Source organism: Sardina pilchardus, chromosome 2, assembly GCF_963854185.1.
Source record: "Sardina pilchardus chromosome 2, fSarPil1.1, whole genome shotgun sequence".
In the NCBI taxonomy this organism is placed as follows: Eukaryota; Metazoa; Chordata; class Actinopteri; order Clupeiformes; family Clupeidae; genus Sardina; species Sardina pilchardus.
The window spans coordinates 2358431-2378854 of NC_084995.1; the positions used below are offsets into that span (position 1 = coordinate 2358431).

General features: G+C 41.4%; 1 protein-coding gene across 3 annotated transcripts; it reads left to right on the plus strand.

Annotated features, from left to right (window-relative positions):
• The first annotated feature begins 252 nt into the window (after positions 1-252).
• On the plus strand, positions 253-11752 carry mmaa (metabolism of cobalamin associated A). Of its 3 annotated transcripts, none has more exons than XM_062516324.1 (7): positions 253-692; positions 832-1241; positions 2726-2848; positions 5380-5550; positions 7395-7480; positions 9584-9733; positions 11038-11752. In XM_062516324.1, exons 2-7 carry the CDS (start codon positions 857-859, stop codon positions 11326-11328), a joined length of 1206 nt encoding a protein of 401 aa, XP_062372308.1. In that variant the 5' UTR covers positions 253-692; positions 832-856; the 3' UTR covers positions 11329-11752. The 3 variants fall into 3 exon arrangements, with proteins under 3 accessions (XP_062372308.1, XP_062372315.1, XP_062372322.1); XM_062516331.1 differs by having other exon boundaries at positions 835-1241; XM_062516338.1 differs by having other exon boundaries at positions 253-436.
• The last annotated feature ends 8672 nt before the right edge of the window (positions 11753-20424 follow it).

The following is a 20424-nucleotide window of genomic DNA, read 5'->3' on the forward strand; positions in this document are numbered from 1 at the left end:
TTGTGGATACAAAATGTTGTTTGGCTCAAGCTAGACACCACACAATTATTTTTTTTTGGTTTGGCTTGTGGTTTTGTCAATCCAGGCTTGTGCTACAGACTTACAAAGATACTTCTTCCTAAAAACAAAACGTCCCCAGAAGTTAACAGTGGCCTGTGCCTTTAATCTCAGTTGAGGACTTTTATCCTACATGATTCTAGAAACGGAAGTTTATTTCTCAGTGTCACGTTCCATAACCTACTCATGCTCGAATGGACAGAGTACAGCTGTAGTAGGGAAGGAATGATCTCTGTTGTAATGACCTGCGTGGAAAGTCATCATCTGTAGGCTATACATTATAATGTTACATATGCCACGCCGCAGATCTCAAATGCAGACTTTATGGTATAAGATCAAGACTGCATGAAGGCTGTCGAGACTCACTAGGATTGCACATGTATGTGTACAGAATGTTGTTATCCATGTTTGCTAACTGTTAGCAGTTAGTTAAAACTGCAGGGATAGTCTACGGTTAATGCCAATAAACGGACAGTTTCATAACAGTTGTGTTAACCAACGTAACTAGTTAGCTAATAATCACGACCGAGGCAACACAATATGATAATAAACTCCTGAGTGCCCACTCGGCTGTTCACCTTGGACTTGTCGCTGGACGTCAACTTTTTGGTCAGCTTGTTGGTGACTGTTAATTAGTAAGTGCATCGGCTCTTCAATGCGCATGCGAAACGTTTCGATTGTTGTGGTGGTAGAACTTGCTACTTGATGTTGACCATATTACAAAAATGGTGTGTCAACCTCTTGTCCCATATGTTGTTGTGTGTGTTCTTTCAGAAGATCGCGCCAACACAGTGTTAAGATGGGGAGTCCCAGTGGTTTCTTAAAACTGTGCCAACGACTGCCTTCGGTGTCAACACTACGAAATGGAAGCATGTGGAGGTGGAATTGTAGGGGCAACCTCATCACAAATGTCAGCCTATGGACCCTCCCCTCAAAGAGATGTGTTTCCACAGCCCCCAGCCTCCATGTGGCAGACTTGACTGAAATGGAAAAGAGAGTTTTGGATAAGCTTTATGATGGCCTGGTGAAGGGCCACAGGGCAGCACTTGCAGAGTCAATTACCCTGGTTGAGACACAGCACCCAAGAAAGAAGGAGCTCGCCCAGGTCCTGCTGCAGAGAGTGCTGGCGTATAGGCAGGAGCAGGAGAGAGCCAATGGAAATCAACCTGTGGCCTTCCGTATAGGTCAGTAGCCTGATTTATTGTTGTGGTAGGATTCACATTGTGTAACTGACTGGCTGTTTTTAAGATTCGAAATGGTGAGCCCCCTTTTTGTTTTTGGAAATGGTTCACTGACCTTTCCAAACCTTGGAACAGTCAGTGCAGCCTGCATTTGCTACAGTTGTTTATTAATGTATACCTTGGTATTACTTAGGCTATTTGTACCATATTACCATGATCAGATATCTCAAGTCAGCACAATCATTGGTAGTTTTCAAGGACACTTATAACCATATAGTAGTCTTGAAATTGTTCACTGTTAGATTAATTATTCATTGTTGTTGGACAAAGGCAAATGCCAAATAGCCATAACCATGACCATAGCCATATTCTGTCTATCATAAGCCCACCCCATGCCGGATAAGTGGTTGTGATTGGTTCCTGGGTTTTTGGGGATTTGGAAATCGTCTTAAAGGGAGAATAACCGGACCAGATTCAAATTCACTCAAAGCCTTGTTTGGGTTCATCCAGGCTACAACTAGACTGCATTTCCAAGAAAATGCTGGCACATAATAAGACCTGGGCTTGTGTTCCTACATTTTTAACTGTAAAATCTACCAGTCGCTAACAAATAAATACTAAAGTTCACCAGCCACTCAATAGTAAATCATTATTTTGTGTCTGATATCTGCCAGCCATGTTCATATTTCATCAGCATTTGACTGGTGGCTGGATGCTAATCTTACTGTCTATGATCCAGCCCTGCTAGCCCAGAAAGTTCCATGACTTGGTCAGCAGCACCTTATCTTACTTCTATGATCCAGCTCAATCATTGCGGTCCTCTGATGAGCAACTGATATATTGTCATTCTATCAACACTAAGAGGTCACACAAAGAGGTTCTTTTGTGTTTCCTTATTGTTGGAATGATTAACCTAATGTTTTTTTTCTAGAGATAGTTTTGGTGTTTTTTTTTTGTGGTGTTTTTTGTTGTGTATGATGTTTTTATGGTGATTGATATTATTCTGTTAATTCAGTTTAGTCTATGAATGGTTGTTTTTCCCATGTAATGTTAATCATGTTAATTGTACACTTAACGTTGGATAGTTTGCTTGAGCACAATAGTTTCTAAGCTGAATTCTTTGGTTTGCCGACTGTTTCAGATTCTATGTTTGCTAGATTGCCAGCTTAGTAACTCTTCAGTTAACTTATTTGGGCACATAATTCATTGTATTTAGCTACTTGGCAAAATGAAAGAATATGAATATAAAATAGAATATTATTTTTGTCGCTCTTGCCTGACTACACACACACACACACACACACACACTAGCATATGTGGTTGTTCAGCTTTGTTATTTACAATAGAATGGTGATTAAACGGTTCACCTGATCTACATCGGAGGTGTTCCATTATACAGAAATATTGTTACTCTTGGCAAATACTAGTGTATGTTGTGTCACTCATTAGTGGAGTATAATTGAATATTGTGTGTAATTGTGCTGCAGGGCTGTCAGGTCCTCCTGGTGCGGGCAAATCGTCCTTCATTGAGGTTTTGGGAAAGATGCTGACTGCACAAGACCATAGAGTGTCTGTCCTCGCCGTGGACCCGTCCTCTTGCACAACAGGAGGTGAGCTTTGAGAGCTAATATAAATGAAACCACTTTGCATAATATAATGGAACATGTGTTTGATGCATGCACACAGCACCAGTCAAAGGTTTTCACACACCAACTCATTCATGTTTTATTTTTGTATATGTATATATATATATATATGTGTAGTATGTATCTTGCCTATTTTTTTTAATAGAACAATTTAAAAAAAAATTGAACAATAATGAAGTTCAACATTATGAAATGGCACACGTGGAATTATGGAGTAAGCAAGTGTAAACAAAGAAAGTTTTCAACGTACAGTAGACACCTTTTGCTCAGTCTCTCAACCAACCTCATTTAGTCACCTGGTATGGTTTTGAAGGTGTCTGTCAGAAAGGTTAACACTGAAGAATATAAAAGTATAATGTAGACCCTTTATATCTGTTTCTAGAGAGTTTCCAGTTGAAATGTTTAAAACTGATGCAGATCCTTTTACATTAAAATTAATCAGACTCTAGCTTAATGCTCTACATAATAAACATGTGTTTTTTTGTCCCCAAGTTACCATTACAGGTAATACGCTGGTAATCCGGTGTACCGCTGTGCCGCTGAAAATACCTTAGGAAATGCACATGTGTGTTTATGCTGAAAGCAGGGCTTCAAACCAGAACTTTTATTCATTCATATCTGATTTTGCGTTCCACCTTAAAATTACTGTTTGATTAGAACCAAGTGATTACATTATAATAAAAAAAAAAACGGTTAACAACTTTCCATATAGGGCTATGTGACGTCGTGACAATATTTGGATGGCATAAAAATGTCTAGCCTATCTATTATGCATACAGACCTTTTGGTTTCATGGTCAAACAAAAATGCTGCTTCTGCATTGGATTTTATTGATGCCTTCCCATCTAAGCACAAATGTTTAAATGAGAAACTGTCATTTTAATGCCTGCACAGGACAGGTCACATTAGCATGCAGTGAGCTACGGATTTTCAACATTAGTTATAGTTTACATGATAGGCTCGAACTAAATTCATTTCAAATTAAGTTGATGTCTACTCTACCAACATTTATCAGGTACACAGCACAATATCTCTGGTTGCAAATAGGGTGACACATTTCACTTTATAGAGGCCGTTCACAGTTCACTGCCTGCAGCCAGCAGGTCCACCTTCCAGACATGCGCAAACTCTCCACCACTTATCATGCCGTTGTAATAACAAAATAACAAAAAAATAATGTTATTAACCGGTTACCATTATTTCAAATACACGTTTCTGTTCCAGAACATAAAAAAAAATAAAAGTGTCTGATTTTGTTTTTGTTCCTATCAATCTGTTAATTCATGGGTTTCATCAGGTCCCTTCCACAGCTGTACCAAATCAAGCACCTAGATTATGAATGCAGACTGCAGGGTGCTTGAACCCATCTGTGGAAAGCGACCTGATGAAACACATGAATTGTTTCTGGTTTTTGTTTTTGGTCCATGAACCTGTTGAAAGGGACTATGGAATATATAGATTATTAAACCAGACACACTTTATATGCGTATCATGTAATATAGAATATAGAATATAAAAGATAAACACAAACTGTGTTCTGTCGTTTTTTAGATGTCCTCTGTATGGTTCTAGATGTAGGAAATAGTTAGAGTAAGGAGAAAGCTATGAATTGGTTGGTGCATATCTTCTTAACCCATTTCCAAAAAAAGTTATGACTGTGTTAAATCTAAATGAGAAGAGAATGCTAAGATTTACATGCAAATCATGTAAACCTTATAATTTATTTGATTTGCAATAGTCCAGACAACATGTCAGTTGTTGAAACAGACATTTTATTTTATTTATTTTTTGGGAATTATATGTTTATATGTTTGGGAATTATATGTATATAGTTGAATTGTCTGTAACAGTTTGTAAATGTTTGGGAACCGAGAAGATGAGTTCCTAGAGTTTTTAGAGCAAAATGTTATCCCATTTTTGCCTGAGATGGGATTTCGGCAGCTCAGCTGTCTTGGGTCATCATGATACATTCCTTCCTTTATGCACTCAATTTGACAGGTCTGAAGTACAGGCTGGCCATTTTAGCAGAATTTAACATTTTGAATGGTTGGACCAGAGGACAGTTTTCCACTTTGCCCCCCAATTTGCCTTAAGTGAGCTCGGCCCAGATAAGACTGCATTTCTGGATTTCTAAATATGGTCTCATTTTTGTTTGGTAGAGTTTTAACCAGCATTTGTGGATGGAGTGTCAAACTGTGTCCACAGACCATGGTTACAGGATGTTTTCTGGAGCCCATACAATGGTTTTCTTTACAGAATCTGTTTTTAATGCAGTGCCATCTGAAGATCAGGTCATTAAATATTGTAATATTGATATTGATTTTTATTATTGATTTGATATGTTGTCTATGTCCTTTGTACAAGTAAATAAGGATTCACCAGATTTACGGATTTTCACTTACTGTTGTTATTTACATTTTGCAGTGTCTCAATTTTTTTTGCAACTTTTGACTAGTACTGTACTTAATCTGAATCTGTCTTTCTATTCACACAAGGGTCATTGATGGGGGATAAAACGCGCATGACAGAACTGTCCAGAGATATGAAAGCCTTCATCCGACCAAGCCCTACCTCAGGGACTCTTGGAGGTGTCACAAGGACAACCAATGAAGCCATTTTGCTATGCGAAGGAGCAGGTTATGATGTTGTTTTAGTTGAAACAGTTGGTAAGAACACACTTACAATTTTAACAACACCCTCACTCTCTCACTCACATGCCATCTCTGTCATGTTTGGTCTGCATAAGCCCAATTAGGTCCTAATTGTGTTCCAGATAATGTAATCATCGGCAATGCAAGTGTAGTCAATCAAAATGGTAATATTAGAAAATGTAATATTACGGTCGAAAATAAACAAATATCAAATACAAATACCTTAGGTTCCATGGCACATGACAATCGTGTTAGTGATTTTTGGTAGGTTTATATACGCCAGAAGCACTTACTTCCTGTTAGATGTGACATTTGACACTGGCGGTATTCAGTAGATGGCATAACTACACCAAACAAAATGTACAAATTTACTGCATATGTTTTGTGATCTACAGTGCAATGGTAGACAAGTTATCCTAAAAAAAACAGTATTCAGCTTACCTACTGGGGGGAGGAGGGACTGTTGGTGGAATCTTGCATTCTGATTGGCTGTTGGAAATCTGCATTTTGATTTGCTATCGGAATCCCGCATTTTGACTGGCTGTTGGGATCTTGCATTCTGATTGGCTGTCGAAATCCTGCATTATGTTTGGCTGTCAAAATCCAGCATGCTAGCTCTGTGTGCTATGCTTGATCATATGCCATAATGCGCTGCCTCACTTCCTGTTGGGTGTAGTGAATGCAGTGTATGTACAAAAATTGCTCACAGGTATACACACCCTCTACATTTGGTGCGTGTAGCTGAAACTATAGGCCAAGCAGATGATTCAGTGACTTAATGGAACGCTGTGGGGTTCCTGAGCCACACCTGAGGCCAAGCCTATTTGTCCATGACTGCTTTATCTGACACCTGTTATGTGTGTCAAATTTCATGTATTTTCGCCCATGGGAACCTCCTCAAAAAAAGTAAATGTCTGGCAGGATAACGTCATCTGTAATAATAAAATCCTATAGGGCCAATACCAAACCAATAGGGCTGTGCACCTTTGCTGCTGCAGTGCTGGGGCCCTAATACATAATGGCATTATTTCCACTGCCGTTAACAGGCAGGCTACAATGAAAGTTGAAACTGGGAAATACAAATGCGAATAAAGTCAGGTCTTTTTGTCTGCAGGGATGCTGTCTGTTCAAAGACAAACACATATATACAACACACAAACACAACACTATATGTTCCAGTAAATCTTCCAGAAAATCTTTTGTTGCTGACAGTGCTGTTTGATTCATTGGCAAGAGAGCTTTTAGCAAACCAACATTTCTAGGTGTACATATCTGGAAGACCGGTTTAGAAAAAAAGTCTGTTTAAAGGCCAACATGTAGAGAGAAAGATGCCTTTTTAAATGAACTCATTGTGTATTGTATATAGTGATAGAGATGATGGGGTTTGTGCTTTGCATTTAGTGAAATTGTGTCCCAGTAACCTGGCTTACATGCATGTTTTTTTTTTCAATCAGAATGATTTTTTTTCAGATAATTTGATCCAAATATACCATTTATGAAGGAATAAATTAATTCTTACTAGATAAAACAAACAAATAAAATGATCAGATTGCCCCTCCTACGCACAGGAAGGTGCCTCAAAGATACAAGTTCCAAAAAGTAAAGAATTCAGATTAGTGTACACATGGTGATTGGACTGGACCACACCACACCTTTCAATCCGGCTGAAATTCCAATCGAATCGGCAGTTTTATTTCGGCAGAGGTGTTATTAAGTGTTTTTATTCAGATTGAGACCTGAAACTGATCCTATTCAGATTAAATGTGCCCATGTAGACCCATTATTTCATGAGAGCCATATATATTAATCTGATTTGTTTGTTTCATGTCATTTGACCAGTTAATGCTCTCTGTGTTAAGGTGTTGGACAATCTGAGTTTGCCGTGGCAGATATGGTTGACATGTTTGTGTTACTGATACCACCAGCAGGGGGCGATGAGCTACAGGTAAATGCCTTTTCACTGTAGACCGCAGTAACACACACAGACACACAGACACACAGACACACAGACACACAGACACACAGACACACAGACACAGACACACCTACAACATTTGTGGTAAGAATCAGTTTATGCTAGATATGTGCACTACTGCACTTATATTTCTGTAATAACCAATACAATCATTATTTGGTCATTTTCTAGGACTAAAATGTTATGTAGGGTAGCTATACAGTAGGAACATGTCAATGTGTGAGGGAATAGCTCAATATGTGATCATTTAGTATACAAAGAGGCGATGTTGTACATATATGGGTTAATATGCATAGTTAATTACACTGTTATACCTATGCATTCTATTTATCTATGGTACAACATTGGCACTATATGCTAAATACCTATACAAAGAGATATTTTCATACAGATTGTAATATTCTTACTAACAAACCCACATACAAAACCAGTCCTTTGATGACTGAAAATCACTGAAATGACTGAAAATTACAACTGCCCCTGTTTTTGTTTTTTTTTGCTTAATGTGTTCATGTGCATTATTTGTTGAAACCACAAGTTTTGCCAAAGCATACTTAAAATATATGCCTGGACTGCCAGCCTCAGCCACAAAATTTGAGGTAGAAGCTAGAAATTTAGATTTCGCTATCGTGTCTGTTGTACAAGATATTGGCAGAGCAATAATATTTCCGCATGCAAATTGGGTTTCTGGTAAACAGTTGTGGTTAACTTTTGACAATGTTGCCGCAACTTTGCAGCAATGTCATATTTTCACATGCAAATTAGGTTTGTGGTAAACTCTGGTTGACTTGTGGCGATCTTCTGGTGGACTTTATGGTGGACTTGTGGTGTACTACGTGGTTAATGTATGACAAACTTTTTTTATATGTTTCTTTTTTTGTCACAGGTTTGCCAGAATTTCTGAAAAATAGAAAAAAAGTTTGCACACTTCAAATTCTTCTTTGTGGTTTATTTTCTTTTTGCACTCTTTTTTCACAAATCACTTTTGTTCTGCACCTTGACTTGGGATGTCATGTGCACAGTCTTTTTACTATAACTGAAGTTTTACATTTCTGCCTAACATTCAAGTGAGGCTTTCAGGCGAACATATTTGCTGAAAATTTGCCTCTAGTGGCCAACATGTTTACATATCTGTAAATATCAGACGCAACAGAGAAATCTAAATGCCTAGCTTCTAGCGACATCTTGTTTTGTTGCAAGCAAAATCAACTGAAGCGTACTCAGATGACATGATAGACGAGGCACTGTTGCTCATCTGTCCATCATCCTACAAAGCCCGCCCAGACAACTTGACTGGTCCGAACAGCTCTGTTCAGTTCAAGCATAGTTGGAGTCCAGATGGAACTTCCTGACCTCAAATTTCCGTGTCCTCAAAGTTCATGCTGGCTTTCCAGGCTAAGGGAACTCATTTGTTTGCCACAAATCACCCACAAGCTTGCTGCAAATCTGTCACAGACATTTTATTTTTGTGAAGGTTTGGCTGACTATGAATAATGCCCAGTCATGGTTTACAATATAATTTTTCAGTCTGTTAAACTGAAATCATATAAAGGGCTAACAGATGGGTGTAGGGGCCCACATTGACAAGGTTTGAAAAAAAAAAGACAAGAACAGTAACAGTAAACTTATCTGATTTGAATCAGAATGGCCCCGATTTGTATTGGTCAGTACATGTGGATTCAGCATTTAGAGACTTAACCAATGGTTTTAGCCAGAGTCATGTTTGAAGTTAAAGTGCTTTGGGTTTGGGGATGACAGAGAGCCCCTGTTGGCAGCATCTATGAATATCAGCGGGGCGTTGACTCAGTTTATTGTTGCATATTAGCTCATATGCAGCCATGACTCTGTAATGGGAAACAAGCAGTGGCTCTAACTGAGGCATGAACAGTAAGGTGGAATCAGTACCAAAGGTGCCAATAATTCTGGAGGGGACTGTAGCCTCAGTAGTCAACATTGAAATGTGGACATAGTCAGTACCCTCATCTCTTCATTGCCATTGTCAGGAAACTGGCCTGTGTTTATGTCTATGATTAGCTCTCTAAAATACACCTTTTCTGTTCATTCATTACACAGGGAATAAAGAGGGGTATTATTGAGATGGCAGATTTGGTGGTCGTGACTAAGTATGATGGAGACCTAGTGGTTCCGGCTCGTCGGATACAAGCAGAATACACCAGTGCCCTGAAGCTGTTGAGGAAGAAGTCTAAGTCTTGGACGCCAAAGGTTTGAATCTCTCATCTACTTATTTGAGCAAACACTGAAAAGCAAATAAGCATTGCAATATATCTATATATCTATCAGATTTAAACTGATTTCAGAAGTGTACTTTTAAAATCGGTGTAGATTTAGATAGAAGCCTGTTCTTGTGTGCCTAAAATAGCTGCCTGAAGGTTGACTATTGTTATTTTGTTGTTACTGTGCAAGTATTGCTTTGTAATGAGTCAGTTGAGTAAAAGTTGCAGTAAGCTGATGTGAAGTAACAGTGGTCTCATACTAGTCGTGGCATCACATCTGCAGACCTTTTCTCCTTCTCTTTATCTGCCGCTTCCTCCCACTCACTCCCTCTCTCCCTGACTGCATCTGCTTTGCTGTGGCACATAGCCAGCGTGGCTGTCCGGCAAAGCAGAGTGCTGTGTCATGCGTTTAGCTGATTAGAGGGCCACCCACACAGAGCACAGCCTCTGGCCTCGTCTTGGCTGAGTGCTGGCTGATGCATTCCCTCTGACTGAAGGATGGTTTGTCGTCTCTATTGATTTTCACTTCTTTTTTCTTCCAAAAGTTCATGTCGGGAAAGAGACGAAGAGGAATTGTTTGTGTGGCTGTTACCTTTTAGCTTAAGGGTGAATGTTCTCGGCAGATTTAGAGAGAAGGGAGGATGTATTTTAACACCTAGCTCCATTCTTTAGCTGTTAGTAATTTACCATCCCTACGCTTGTCCAGGCCTGGTCTCATATGTACATTTATATTCAAATAAAAAGAGCAAGACATTTAACATTCCACAGTCCATTCTGATCAACAGAATTCTTGCCTGTTTATTATTAGAAATGTATTTATGTGATTATGCCACCACACTGCAGGGTAATCATGTCGTGTTAGGCAAGGTTTTTCTTCTTTTTTTGTGCTTTCACAGATTTTTAACAATGATATTACTATCACATATTTTCGCATATTTTTTAAAATCTTGTAAATAATGGGCAAGAATAGTTATACAGTGCTGCTTATAAATGGCTGCTTAGGGAATTGCTGCTTATGCACTGTATAGATTTAGATTGAACAAAAGTTGGCACAAGAATGTATGACCTTGTTTCACTTCTTCGATTTCTCGTTATATGAACAAAAATCCCCCATATAATGCAGAGTGTGTCTATGTTTATGTTAACAGTGTTGTGCAGCATGTCTGTACTCAGAGGGTTGTGCAGAGGGCGGGTGTTGCACTCTTCCCTCCAGCAGCAGTGCTCTCCTCTGTGGCCCTCTGGCCTCACTGTTGTGTGTGCGCTGTGCTGCTGTGCTGCTGTGCTGCTGTGCAGGTGGTGCGCGTGTCCTCCCAGACGGGCGAGGGCGTGGCGGAGCTGTGGAGCACCATGCTGGCGTTCAGGGCGGCCGAGCTGGCCAGCGGGGAGCTGCCGAGGCGCCGGCGCAGCCAGCAGAAGGTGTGGATGTGGAGCCTGATCCAGGAGAACGCGCTCAGCCACTTCCAGCAGCACCCCTCGGTGCGCTCAGCGCTGCCCCTGCTGGAGGGGAGGGTGACCCGGGGGGAGATCTCACCCGGCCTGGCAGCAGACCTCCTCCTCAAGGCCTTCACCTCCACCAGCTCCTGAGCAAGAGTCCGTGCAGCAGGAGGAGCACTTGTCCCATGCTAGAGATGCACAGGGAGCACGCGCTGCTCTGACTCTGACTCTGCAGCACAGATGAGAGTGTTGGGGACACGAGTGAGACTGGACCTTTCAGTGTGATGTGTGTGTCTTTGATCAGGGTGCACAAGTGAGACTGGACCTTGCAGTGTGATGTGTGTGTCTTTGATCAGGCTGCAGGTGGAGGCATCATGTGTGCTAACAGCTGCTCTTAGGGTGAACTATGATGGGAATTTCTCAACCTCACTAATGGACAATCACTGTTAGTCCACTACATTGAATTGAACCTTTTAATCACCATTTATGCTTGAGATTCCATGGGATCACACTTACTGATACAATTCATCTCCTGTATGGCAAGTAGTTTTGGATAAAATCCTTTTTGAATCAGTGTAAATAATTGTGTTGTTGTGTTGTAAGTCTTGTATCAAAACACTAGGAGGCAGCAAAGTCACAGAAAAGACTGCTCCTTTATGTAAAAACAGCTCCTGCCTCCTGGCCACCGTCATCTTGAAAGAATCTGTTTTGTTTGAGAGAGGGGGAAAGAAAGAGAAAGAGAGATGTATGTGTATGTACGCAGGCTGGTGAGGACCATGGGAGTAGAAGTGCTGAGGCTCTGGTCAGTGCTTGTGGCACTGCTCCATTGCTATGTCCGTCCGGCTGCTCTTGCATGGTCATTCGTGTTCATCGATTATTCGTGTCTGCCTGTGTGTGTGTTAGGAGGGAAATATGTGCCCTGCCTCCTGAGACCCTAAGCTCGGAGTCCTTGTCGTTTGCTTCTGTCTACCACCAGGAGCAAAGACGCTGTCTGAATACTGATGACTTCATTAGGTTTTGACTTCCCCCTTCAAGCAATGCACTAACACTGACACACTCGCCATGATCTCTTAGGGTGAGGAGTGCCTGCACACCCCCGCTCACACGATCTGCCCCCCAATCGTTTCCACATCCTTTTGTCCCACTATGTGCCAAAAAGTTGGGGATGCCTTTTAAAAAGCATAGCGAGGATTCTAGTCTGTCATCATTTCAGACTCCAGGAAATGGCTTCATTTACATGTTTAGCACTTAGAGCGATCATTTCTTATAAGCAGAGCAATGCGAGGGCAAGGGCTTTGTTGATGAAACTGGAAAGTTTGTGTTTGTCAAAGCAATTTCAGTGATTTTTCTTTTGTTCCCTCTCCAGCAAACACTTTTGCATCCAACACACTTTTCACCACATTGCACAAATGGCTATGGTTGACTCACAGCTTGTCTCAATATGGTACAGGCACAAAGTCACGTGTTTATGTGGTGCACCAGAGGTACAATAGCCGAGCAGGAAATGGAATGCCTACGTTTCTACGCACATCGTACAAACAAAAGAATGCCCAAAGAATGTATTGATCAGGACTGTGGAGAGTGTGCACAATGATTTCACTGGTAGGACTCCTGTAACTACGGTATGAAGGTAGTTGTTCAAGTGAGCGCTGGGGAGCTGTACCCTGAGTGGTAAGTGTTTCTGCATGTGTGTTGAGGGAAATGTCAGTGCAGCCCTCCCACCTTGCTGGAGAGCTGTGTTCAGGAGGAGGCTGCTGCTCACGCTCCGCGGCCTGACAAAGCCCCCTCTCCCTGCCGTGTTTCTTCTCCACTCCCTCTACACACACACACACACACTCACACACACACACACAGTTTATATCTATGATGGCTTGGCTCTCTGTCTTGCTGACTGATGCGTGTGTGTATACACATATTTCCTCCAGGCTTCTTTTACAAGACTGGCACGACAGAGGTAATCCAGCAAGTGCCATGTTAGAGTGGGCAGAGTGGGCAGAGAGAGCGACTCTTTCAAATTCATACAGCTGAAGATGTCACCTCTAGATATCTTCCCAATCAGCACTGCGGAGGTTGCTCACTTTGGCCAGTGCAAGGCTGAGGAATTACTGCTCGTCTCCTGTGAGTTGAACTGCAGTCTCTAATGATAATTCATGTAAAAATGGGAAAGCAAACTCAGACAAACAGAATCTTTGAAATGGATGAATTGTCTTCTTTAGAGGGCCAGTGTAGAGGTTCCTGTAGAAATGATAATCTCAGTGGTATTAAGGGGGAGGAAGAGACCAGGGGAGCTTCAGTGGTCTCTGGTAATGGATTTGTGTGAATAATTATTTGTAGTTATGGTTTGAAGATGATATCAGAGCAGGATGAATCCCACCAAGTGATTCATTGGCATCTGAGGGAATGCTGACAGCATTCTCTTAATGAATTCCATCTGGTCCCAGAGTGGGATTTGATCAGTCCAAGTTGCTATTTTGGGCACTTGATAACCATTGGCCAATCAACGCGTGCTATGACAATTAAACCTGTTTTGCTCAATCATAGATAGAGACAAGTACATTATGTCCTGCCATGTCAGACCACTGCTGCCCATGATTTGAAAAAGAAAACACAGCCAAAGATGGCAGTGAGCAGTGAGCTCCCCTCAAGGCCATGAAAGGCATCCACTTCTAATCCTAATAGCCATGGCTAGGCCTACCTAACTCAGTTCAGCTGCACTACGGCTGCAGGCCAGCATTCTTTCCAATGAGGTCTGTAGCAACATCCTGCTGACATTCAAAAAATATTAGCTTGAAACCAAAAATTCGAGAGTGCTAAGGTACAGGTACTGTACTGTTCAGTCTACTGTATATGACAGACTCTCAACATGAAGATCTATTGTAGATGTTATGGTCGCAATATGCAGGACCAAGTGACATGTTTTTTGTTTGTTTTGCTTTTGTAGCTTTTGTGATTTGCGGGCACCAGCCATCACCAACAATTAAGTATTTATGCATTGTGGTAAATTGATCAAAATCAATCCTTGATTGAATCTGAAGGATAACTAGTTTATTGTACTAGTGTAGATTTGGTTGGATAATGCCTGATACACATTCCTGATTTGTATTCACTTACTTAAGTTTGAAACGTTACTATGACAGCCTTCAAAAGCTCACATTTTATTTTGAAACCCAAGGGTTCTTTAAATGAAGTATTTATGAATATCAATATTGTTGGAAAGGAAATTTCCCCTTTGGACATAAGAGCTCTCTAGACTCACCAAACATCAGAAGACACCACAGTACTTGCATATTTCAAACTTTTCTGATATTGTGTGGCCAGTTTTAATACTTTAGTTTAAGTATTAGTTTAGTATTCGGTATAAGTTGATACTTTAAATATTATGCCCATTTGAGAAGAGATGTCGATAGGCACATGCCAATATCATTTCCTATCTGAGATAGGAATGTAAACTTGAACACACCAACAGGCCAACCCTGCTGGATTGCACTAGTAGACCTACCTGGGCGGAAACCACATGGCCTGTCTGATCTGTTTGACAGGTGTGTGTGTGTGCATGCAGGTCATGACTGCAGAAGCGGGCTGGCGAGTGGAAGTGCTGTGGAGAGGGCAGTGTTGTCGCGCCAGGCTGACATGTCTGGGAGAGGTGCCAGGGCTCAGCCGGAGTGCCCATTGGTGTGTTGCTGGACAAGTGGAGAGAGGGCACTCCTACCGGTGCGGGCAGATGGGTAAACTTTTGCTGACCACACGGCACCACTGGTCTGGCACAGGTGCCAACAACCGGACACACTGATTCTGGCAAGCTGGTATGGAGACAGGTGTTTCCCATTTCCCCATTCAAGCTTTTTCAAACGTGTTCTCTGTGTTTGCTGTGTGCATGTATGTTAGCGAGTTCTCACAGTTTTGAGAATATTTAGATAAAGCACTTGGCTTTGATATGGCTCCTGTGAGAATATTTCCCGGCTCTGTACAATGAATACAATGACTTTTTTCAAGGTGAGAATAGTGCCTTTATGTGAATAGAAAATCACAGGAGACCTTTCTTTCAGCATTGTTTGTACATTTCAGAATGCCTGTTTTAGTTGTCCTAGATTTTCTTGTCTATCTTGTGTTGGCCAAAAGTGTCCTGCAGTTGTGCATGGGGAGTCATCTGAGAAAAAGTGTCCCCTGTGTGTGGCCCATCCCTCTACCAACCTGCTCATTGGTTCATTTGAAGTGGACAGTGGATCTACTGACTGGTCAGGTGGAGTTCCATCTCACAAACCTCCACAATTTGTTCATAAGACAACGGAGAGGAAGCTCACTGCCTTTTCTGTCTTTTGTTTATCACATTTAACATGATATTAATGTTCTTGCTCTGTTGGGTCTAGTAGTGAATAGTGGTGCCTGATCCTTGTAAACATACACATTGCAGGGAGCCATCCGAATTAACATAGCCCACCTAGAATGACAATTGATTTCTCTATGCAAACAGGCTTCACTGAATCTACTGAATCACTGGCAAATGTGTTGCCCTATGACATCAGTACCATTATGAACAAATTATTGTGGCCCTTTACATGCATGCTCTTCAAAAAATATTTTAGAATGAAAGGTATTGTCATATTGATTTGATTCATATTTAGCAAAAATGCTACATAGCCATAGAGTGCATTCAAAAAACAAATCATACAAATATGAGGTGGTAAGATGTAAAAGAAAAAGCCATTCAAAGACATTAAAGTTTATACTTTAAAACGTATAATTTAAGGTTAAAATGTTTTCACGTAGATGGCAGATCTCTCCACTTTACTTCAAAGAGCGGTAGGGGATAAAATGAACTCCTGGATAGATAGGTTCTCATTTGTTTGACCTGTACTCCCTTAAAATCAGCATTAATGGCTGAATTCCCAGAATCTTAATTGGAGACGAGAGACCATAAGAGGGCTTTAAGTGATTTTGGAAGGACTTCCAATAACTGCAATCACAAGGCTTTTTGAAAACAGTCTATATTTCTAGTTTCTTTTTCATTCTTTCTTTCAAGGCCATTTCATATTCTCTGGAGAGACAGTAAGTGAAACAACCATATACAAACCCATCTGTCCAACATAAATGAAAAAAAATAAAAAAACGTTGGTGAATGTATGAGTATGTATGAGTTGTTATGAAACACCCGCACCATATCATTCTTTCTTTCATATCTGAGAATCTGCAATACAAAGACTCTGTGACTGAGAACATTGAGTCCTGACCCAGATAAGCATCTCCTCTTCGCGGTCAGCCTCGCAGAATCACTTAAAGAGGTGCAATGCTGCCACCTGGAGGTTCTGGGAGACCCCCAGACATCCCCTTTATGTCATCTGACCCCCACAGCCCTTGTGATACAGGGGGCAGTGTCAGGGTAGTCGATCAAAGGTGGACAAGAAGCATATGCTGCTGTGGGAGATAATCAAGAGAGCCTGAGATGCCTGATAAAAATAACCTCTGCTCTCTCATTTAAATTCCCTCCTGTAGCCAATCACACTCCGAAATACACACCACCAAAAATCTACACAGAAGATTGAGAGGAGAAGAAATGGTTTGTTTGCCTGTCAGTGGCTTTGCAGTGCAATGGGGTATTGATGTTATTATGCTTCAGCTGATGATTACGTATCCATGGAGACCTAGTGACCCCACAATTGCTTTGTGGGCTTTGGTGCCATGGTAACCCTCGAGTATGCTGAGGTTCACTGTCAGTGTCTCAATTGATTTTTTTTTTTTCAATCTTCGGCACGGTTGGGCTTTAAATTGTGACTGTAGGTATACCCACACACATATGTATCCACATCCACATTTAGTATCATTTGTGCTCTCCAGGGCTGTATGTGCTACAATATGTTTCTAATGTTAAGCAGTGTGTTAACATCAAAACACACCTCCTCTCGGTCTTCGTCTGCCCCATGCCCCTCTCCTCTGTTGCACCTCCAAATTGTCAAACCCCCTGCTGTGCCATGGTGGTATAATCCGAGCCTCATCTACAGTAGAGGATCGCGCCACAGGGGGGTTTGACGAGGTTGAGGTTAGCTGGGTCAGGGCTGACAGGAAATGCATGTTCCTACTTGTCTTGTTTATGCCCCGTCTGTGAGTTAGATATGGTGCAGATTATCTGCCCAACTGCCCCCCTTTGTTTAACGATTACTCACTGCTGTTTGTGTCACATAATATCTTCAATCTTTCTGTGGTTTTTGGCCACAATGTGCCATGTTGTTTGCTTTTCTCGCCTCTTCTAACACACATACACAGCTGTAGAAATACCCATTCGGGAATGCTCATTGATTGCTACTTGCTCACTGGCAAATGCACAAAAAAGCACTGCCCTCATAAGAGGACCGAGCCAGCAGCTCCCCTCCTCAGAGGCTCAACCCAATGCCTGATAGGAATTTCAGTAAGAAACAAAATCCACCAAAAGTTCTATGTGATATTTGTGAGGAGATAATCGATTCCAGAGCTTGGTATTTCTTTCCCCCTTTTTTGTTGAAATTCCTCCTAGAGTATTCCGACCCAGCTCTAATTTTCACTGTGTGCCGTCTTTTTCCATGCCCTGCTCCATTTGTTTCTCTCTTCCAAGACAAGAGCAGGGGATCTGTCTTCACTTAGCACGCCGTGCCTCCTCACACACTCAGGGCTGGCCTGGCCGCACGGAGGTGAAGCACGAGAGCCTGGGAAATATTGATGCTGCAAGCCAGCACAGGAGACCAAGAACCAGAGAGCTATGGAGAGAGAGAGAGAGAGAGAGAGAGAGAGAAAGAGAGGGACACAGAGGGGGAGGAGTGGGGGTAGCGGGGAGCAGGCAGAAGCAGCCAGGCAGCTGGGGGTTTCCTGCAGACATGCAGCCCTCCCTTCAAACCCCTCCTCTAAGCAGCTTTCCTCTTGAGGTGGGGTCATTCAGGGTCATGGCGGGATTACACTTTTGGCAAACAGTAGGAAGCTCCTCTGGTCTGGAAATGCCCACTGCAGCATGAGGGAAAGAGAGGGAACGAGAGAAAGAGAGAAAGAAATAGGTACTGAGACAGTGAAAAGCAGGAAAACACAGGAGACATGAATGAGAGAGAGAGAGAGAGGAAGGGAAGGAGAGGAAGAGAGAGACTCCCCTGTGGCTGGACTTGGTGTGTAATGAAGCCAGGGCCGGCCTCAACCCTACAAACAAAAAAGCCAACGGCCGATCGATCGTCTGCTGCCAACTTTCATGCGCTCGTGTCAGAGGTCTGTGCTGAGCAGACAGCTGCAGCCACGGCGATGCCGAGAAAAACTCACCTCGCTGTCCAACCACAGACAAGCGCACACACAAAGGCAGCGCTCAGAAAAGCCAGAGTGCTGACCTCAGTGCAAATGAGTGTATTATTGTTGTGAATTGTATAATTATTGTTGTCCGTCAACATGATACATCTTAGTGTTATATCTTGGTTCAACCACTTCATTCATATATGATGTAAATGTATGTACATGTGTGCATTTATTTGTCCCTAGTCTTGCGCTTACCAGCTCCATTCAGTGTCTGCTCACAGTTTTTGCTTCAGTTCAAAACCATGTTCCCTGCCAACAGTTATCCCTGAGACTTACTACTACTACTACTACTACTACTACTGCTGCTGCTACTACTACTACTACTACTGCTGCTGCTATTACTACTACTACTACTACTACTAATAATAATAATAGTAACAATAATGATAATCATACTAATAAAAATAATCACATTAATTAATCGCATGAGTTGGGGAGTTGGACTGTTCCTGGCGCGTGTGTGTGTGAGTGTGAGTGTCGTCACTGCTATGACGCTTGAGGTGTCATATCTCCATCTTGTGAGCACATGGAGCTCCAGTGGTGATGCGCTGCTCATCCCAGAGAGCCATTGTGCGTCTGATTTACAGGATGACCTTTCCACAGGAGGTATTTAGCTATGTCAACACTTCCCCCTCACCGCTCAAAATAACTGACCTGTTGGCATCAGGCTCATTGACCTTGGGTGGGCATGTGCCCACACCACATTTTAGTGAAACAAATAAAACAAACAAACATCTCCAGCATGTCACAGCGTAACTTAGTTAAGGTCTCCTCTATGTGTATGTTCAATTGAAATATGGCTGGTAGTGTATTGTCTATGTAATGACTTTTTATGAGAATGTGCTGTATTTGTTATGAGTAGTGTGATAAGATGACATAATAATTTCTCATTTTTTGTAGTTTGTTTTTCAATGAATAGAATATTCTATTAAAATGTGTTTCATTTGTCATTAAGTAGGTGATTGATATACATTCAAACCAAAATAATTAATTTTATTGAATAAATGTGAGGATTGGTACTTCCCAATTGACTCAATACGTTTACAAAGTACTGCAATGCTACTGACTTTACTTCACGCTTCAATTCTTACCTGCATTGATATTTACTAAATGGTGATTAATATCCACAAAAACATGCATTCCAAAAGAATACATTGGGCCCTAGACTCTGATGAAGACGTGGCAAAACGTTAGTCCACTATGTGGCACCTTATATCAAAAACTTGTGAACCGGTGAACATTGATTCGTTAATGCATTGGGCCCTATTTTAAAGGGGAAAGTCAGTGAATGAGCAATGCAACTAAAGCAGTTACGTGGCATGTAGGATTATTGAACAGACCCAATCATTTCTGTGTTTAGAATTTTAGCTTTGGTTAGACTTTATTCATTTAAAATAGGCAAAATGCACAAACCACTGTTTATGTTCTATCAGTTATCTATAAATGCATTTTCACACAGATCATGAGCTGAATAGTTTACACTGAAGTCAATGCAGAAATCTGACTGCACAGATTTGAAATGATTTTGTCTTATTAGTGTCAGTTGGTATGAATGGGTGAGATAGTGCCTTCAAATCCAGTTCGACATGGCTAAAACATCTTCAATATCTTTTTTAGATAGTTAGCGTGTCCTTCCCAAGATACATACTCGCTAATCAGCACAACTGCTCTGGCTGAAATACGTTAAGCTCTGTGGTCCCCATGGTTCTGCTGTGAAGTGATTAAGATGTTTCAGAACCTGCAAGAGAGGGTCTCATTAAAGGCAAACTATGACAGTGGACAGATGTGTGTGCAAACCATGACATGTGTACAGTACCACATGTGTGTGCACACCATGACATGTGTACAGTACCACATGTGTGTGCAAACTATGACATTTAGTGGACAGTCCCACAGTAACAGTAGAGGCTCTTTTCTCAGAATTGTATCAGTAAACAAAGGATGTCT

Coding starts and splice junctions, on each gene's coding strand:
- mmaa (XM_062516324.1), top strand. CDS start 857: ATGGGGAGTCCCAGTGGTTTCTTAAAACTGTGCCAACGACTGCCTTCG. Junction 2,849..5,379: donor GTCCTCTTGCACAACAGGAG/GTGAGCTTTGAG, acceptor TATTCACACAAG/GGTCATTGATGGGGGATAAA. Junction 9,734..11,037: donor CTAAGTCTTGGACGCCAAAG/GTTTGAATCTCT, acceptor GCTGCTGTGCAG/GTGGTGCGCGTGTCCTCCCA.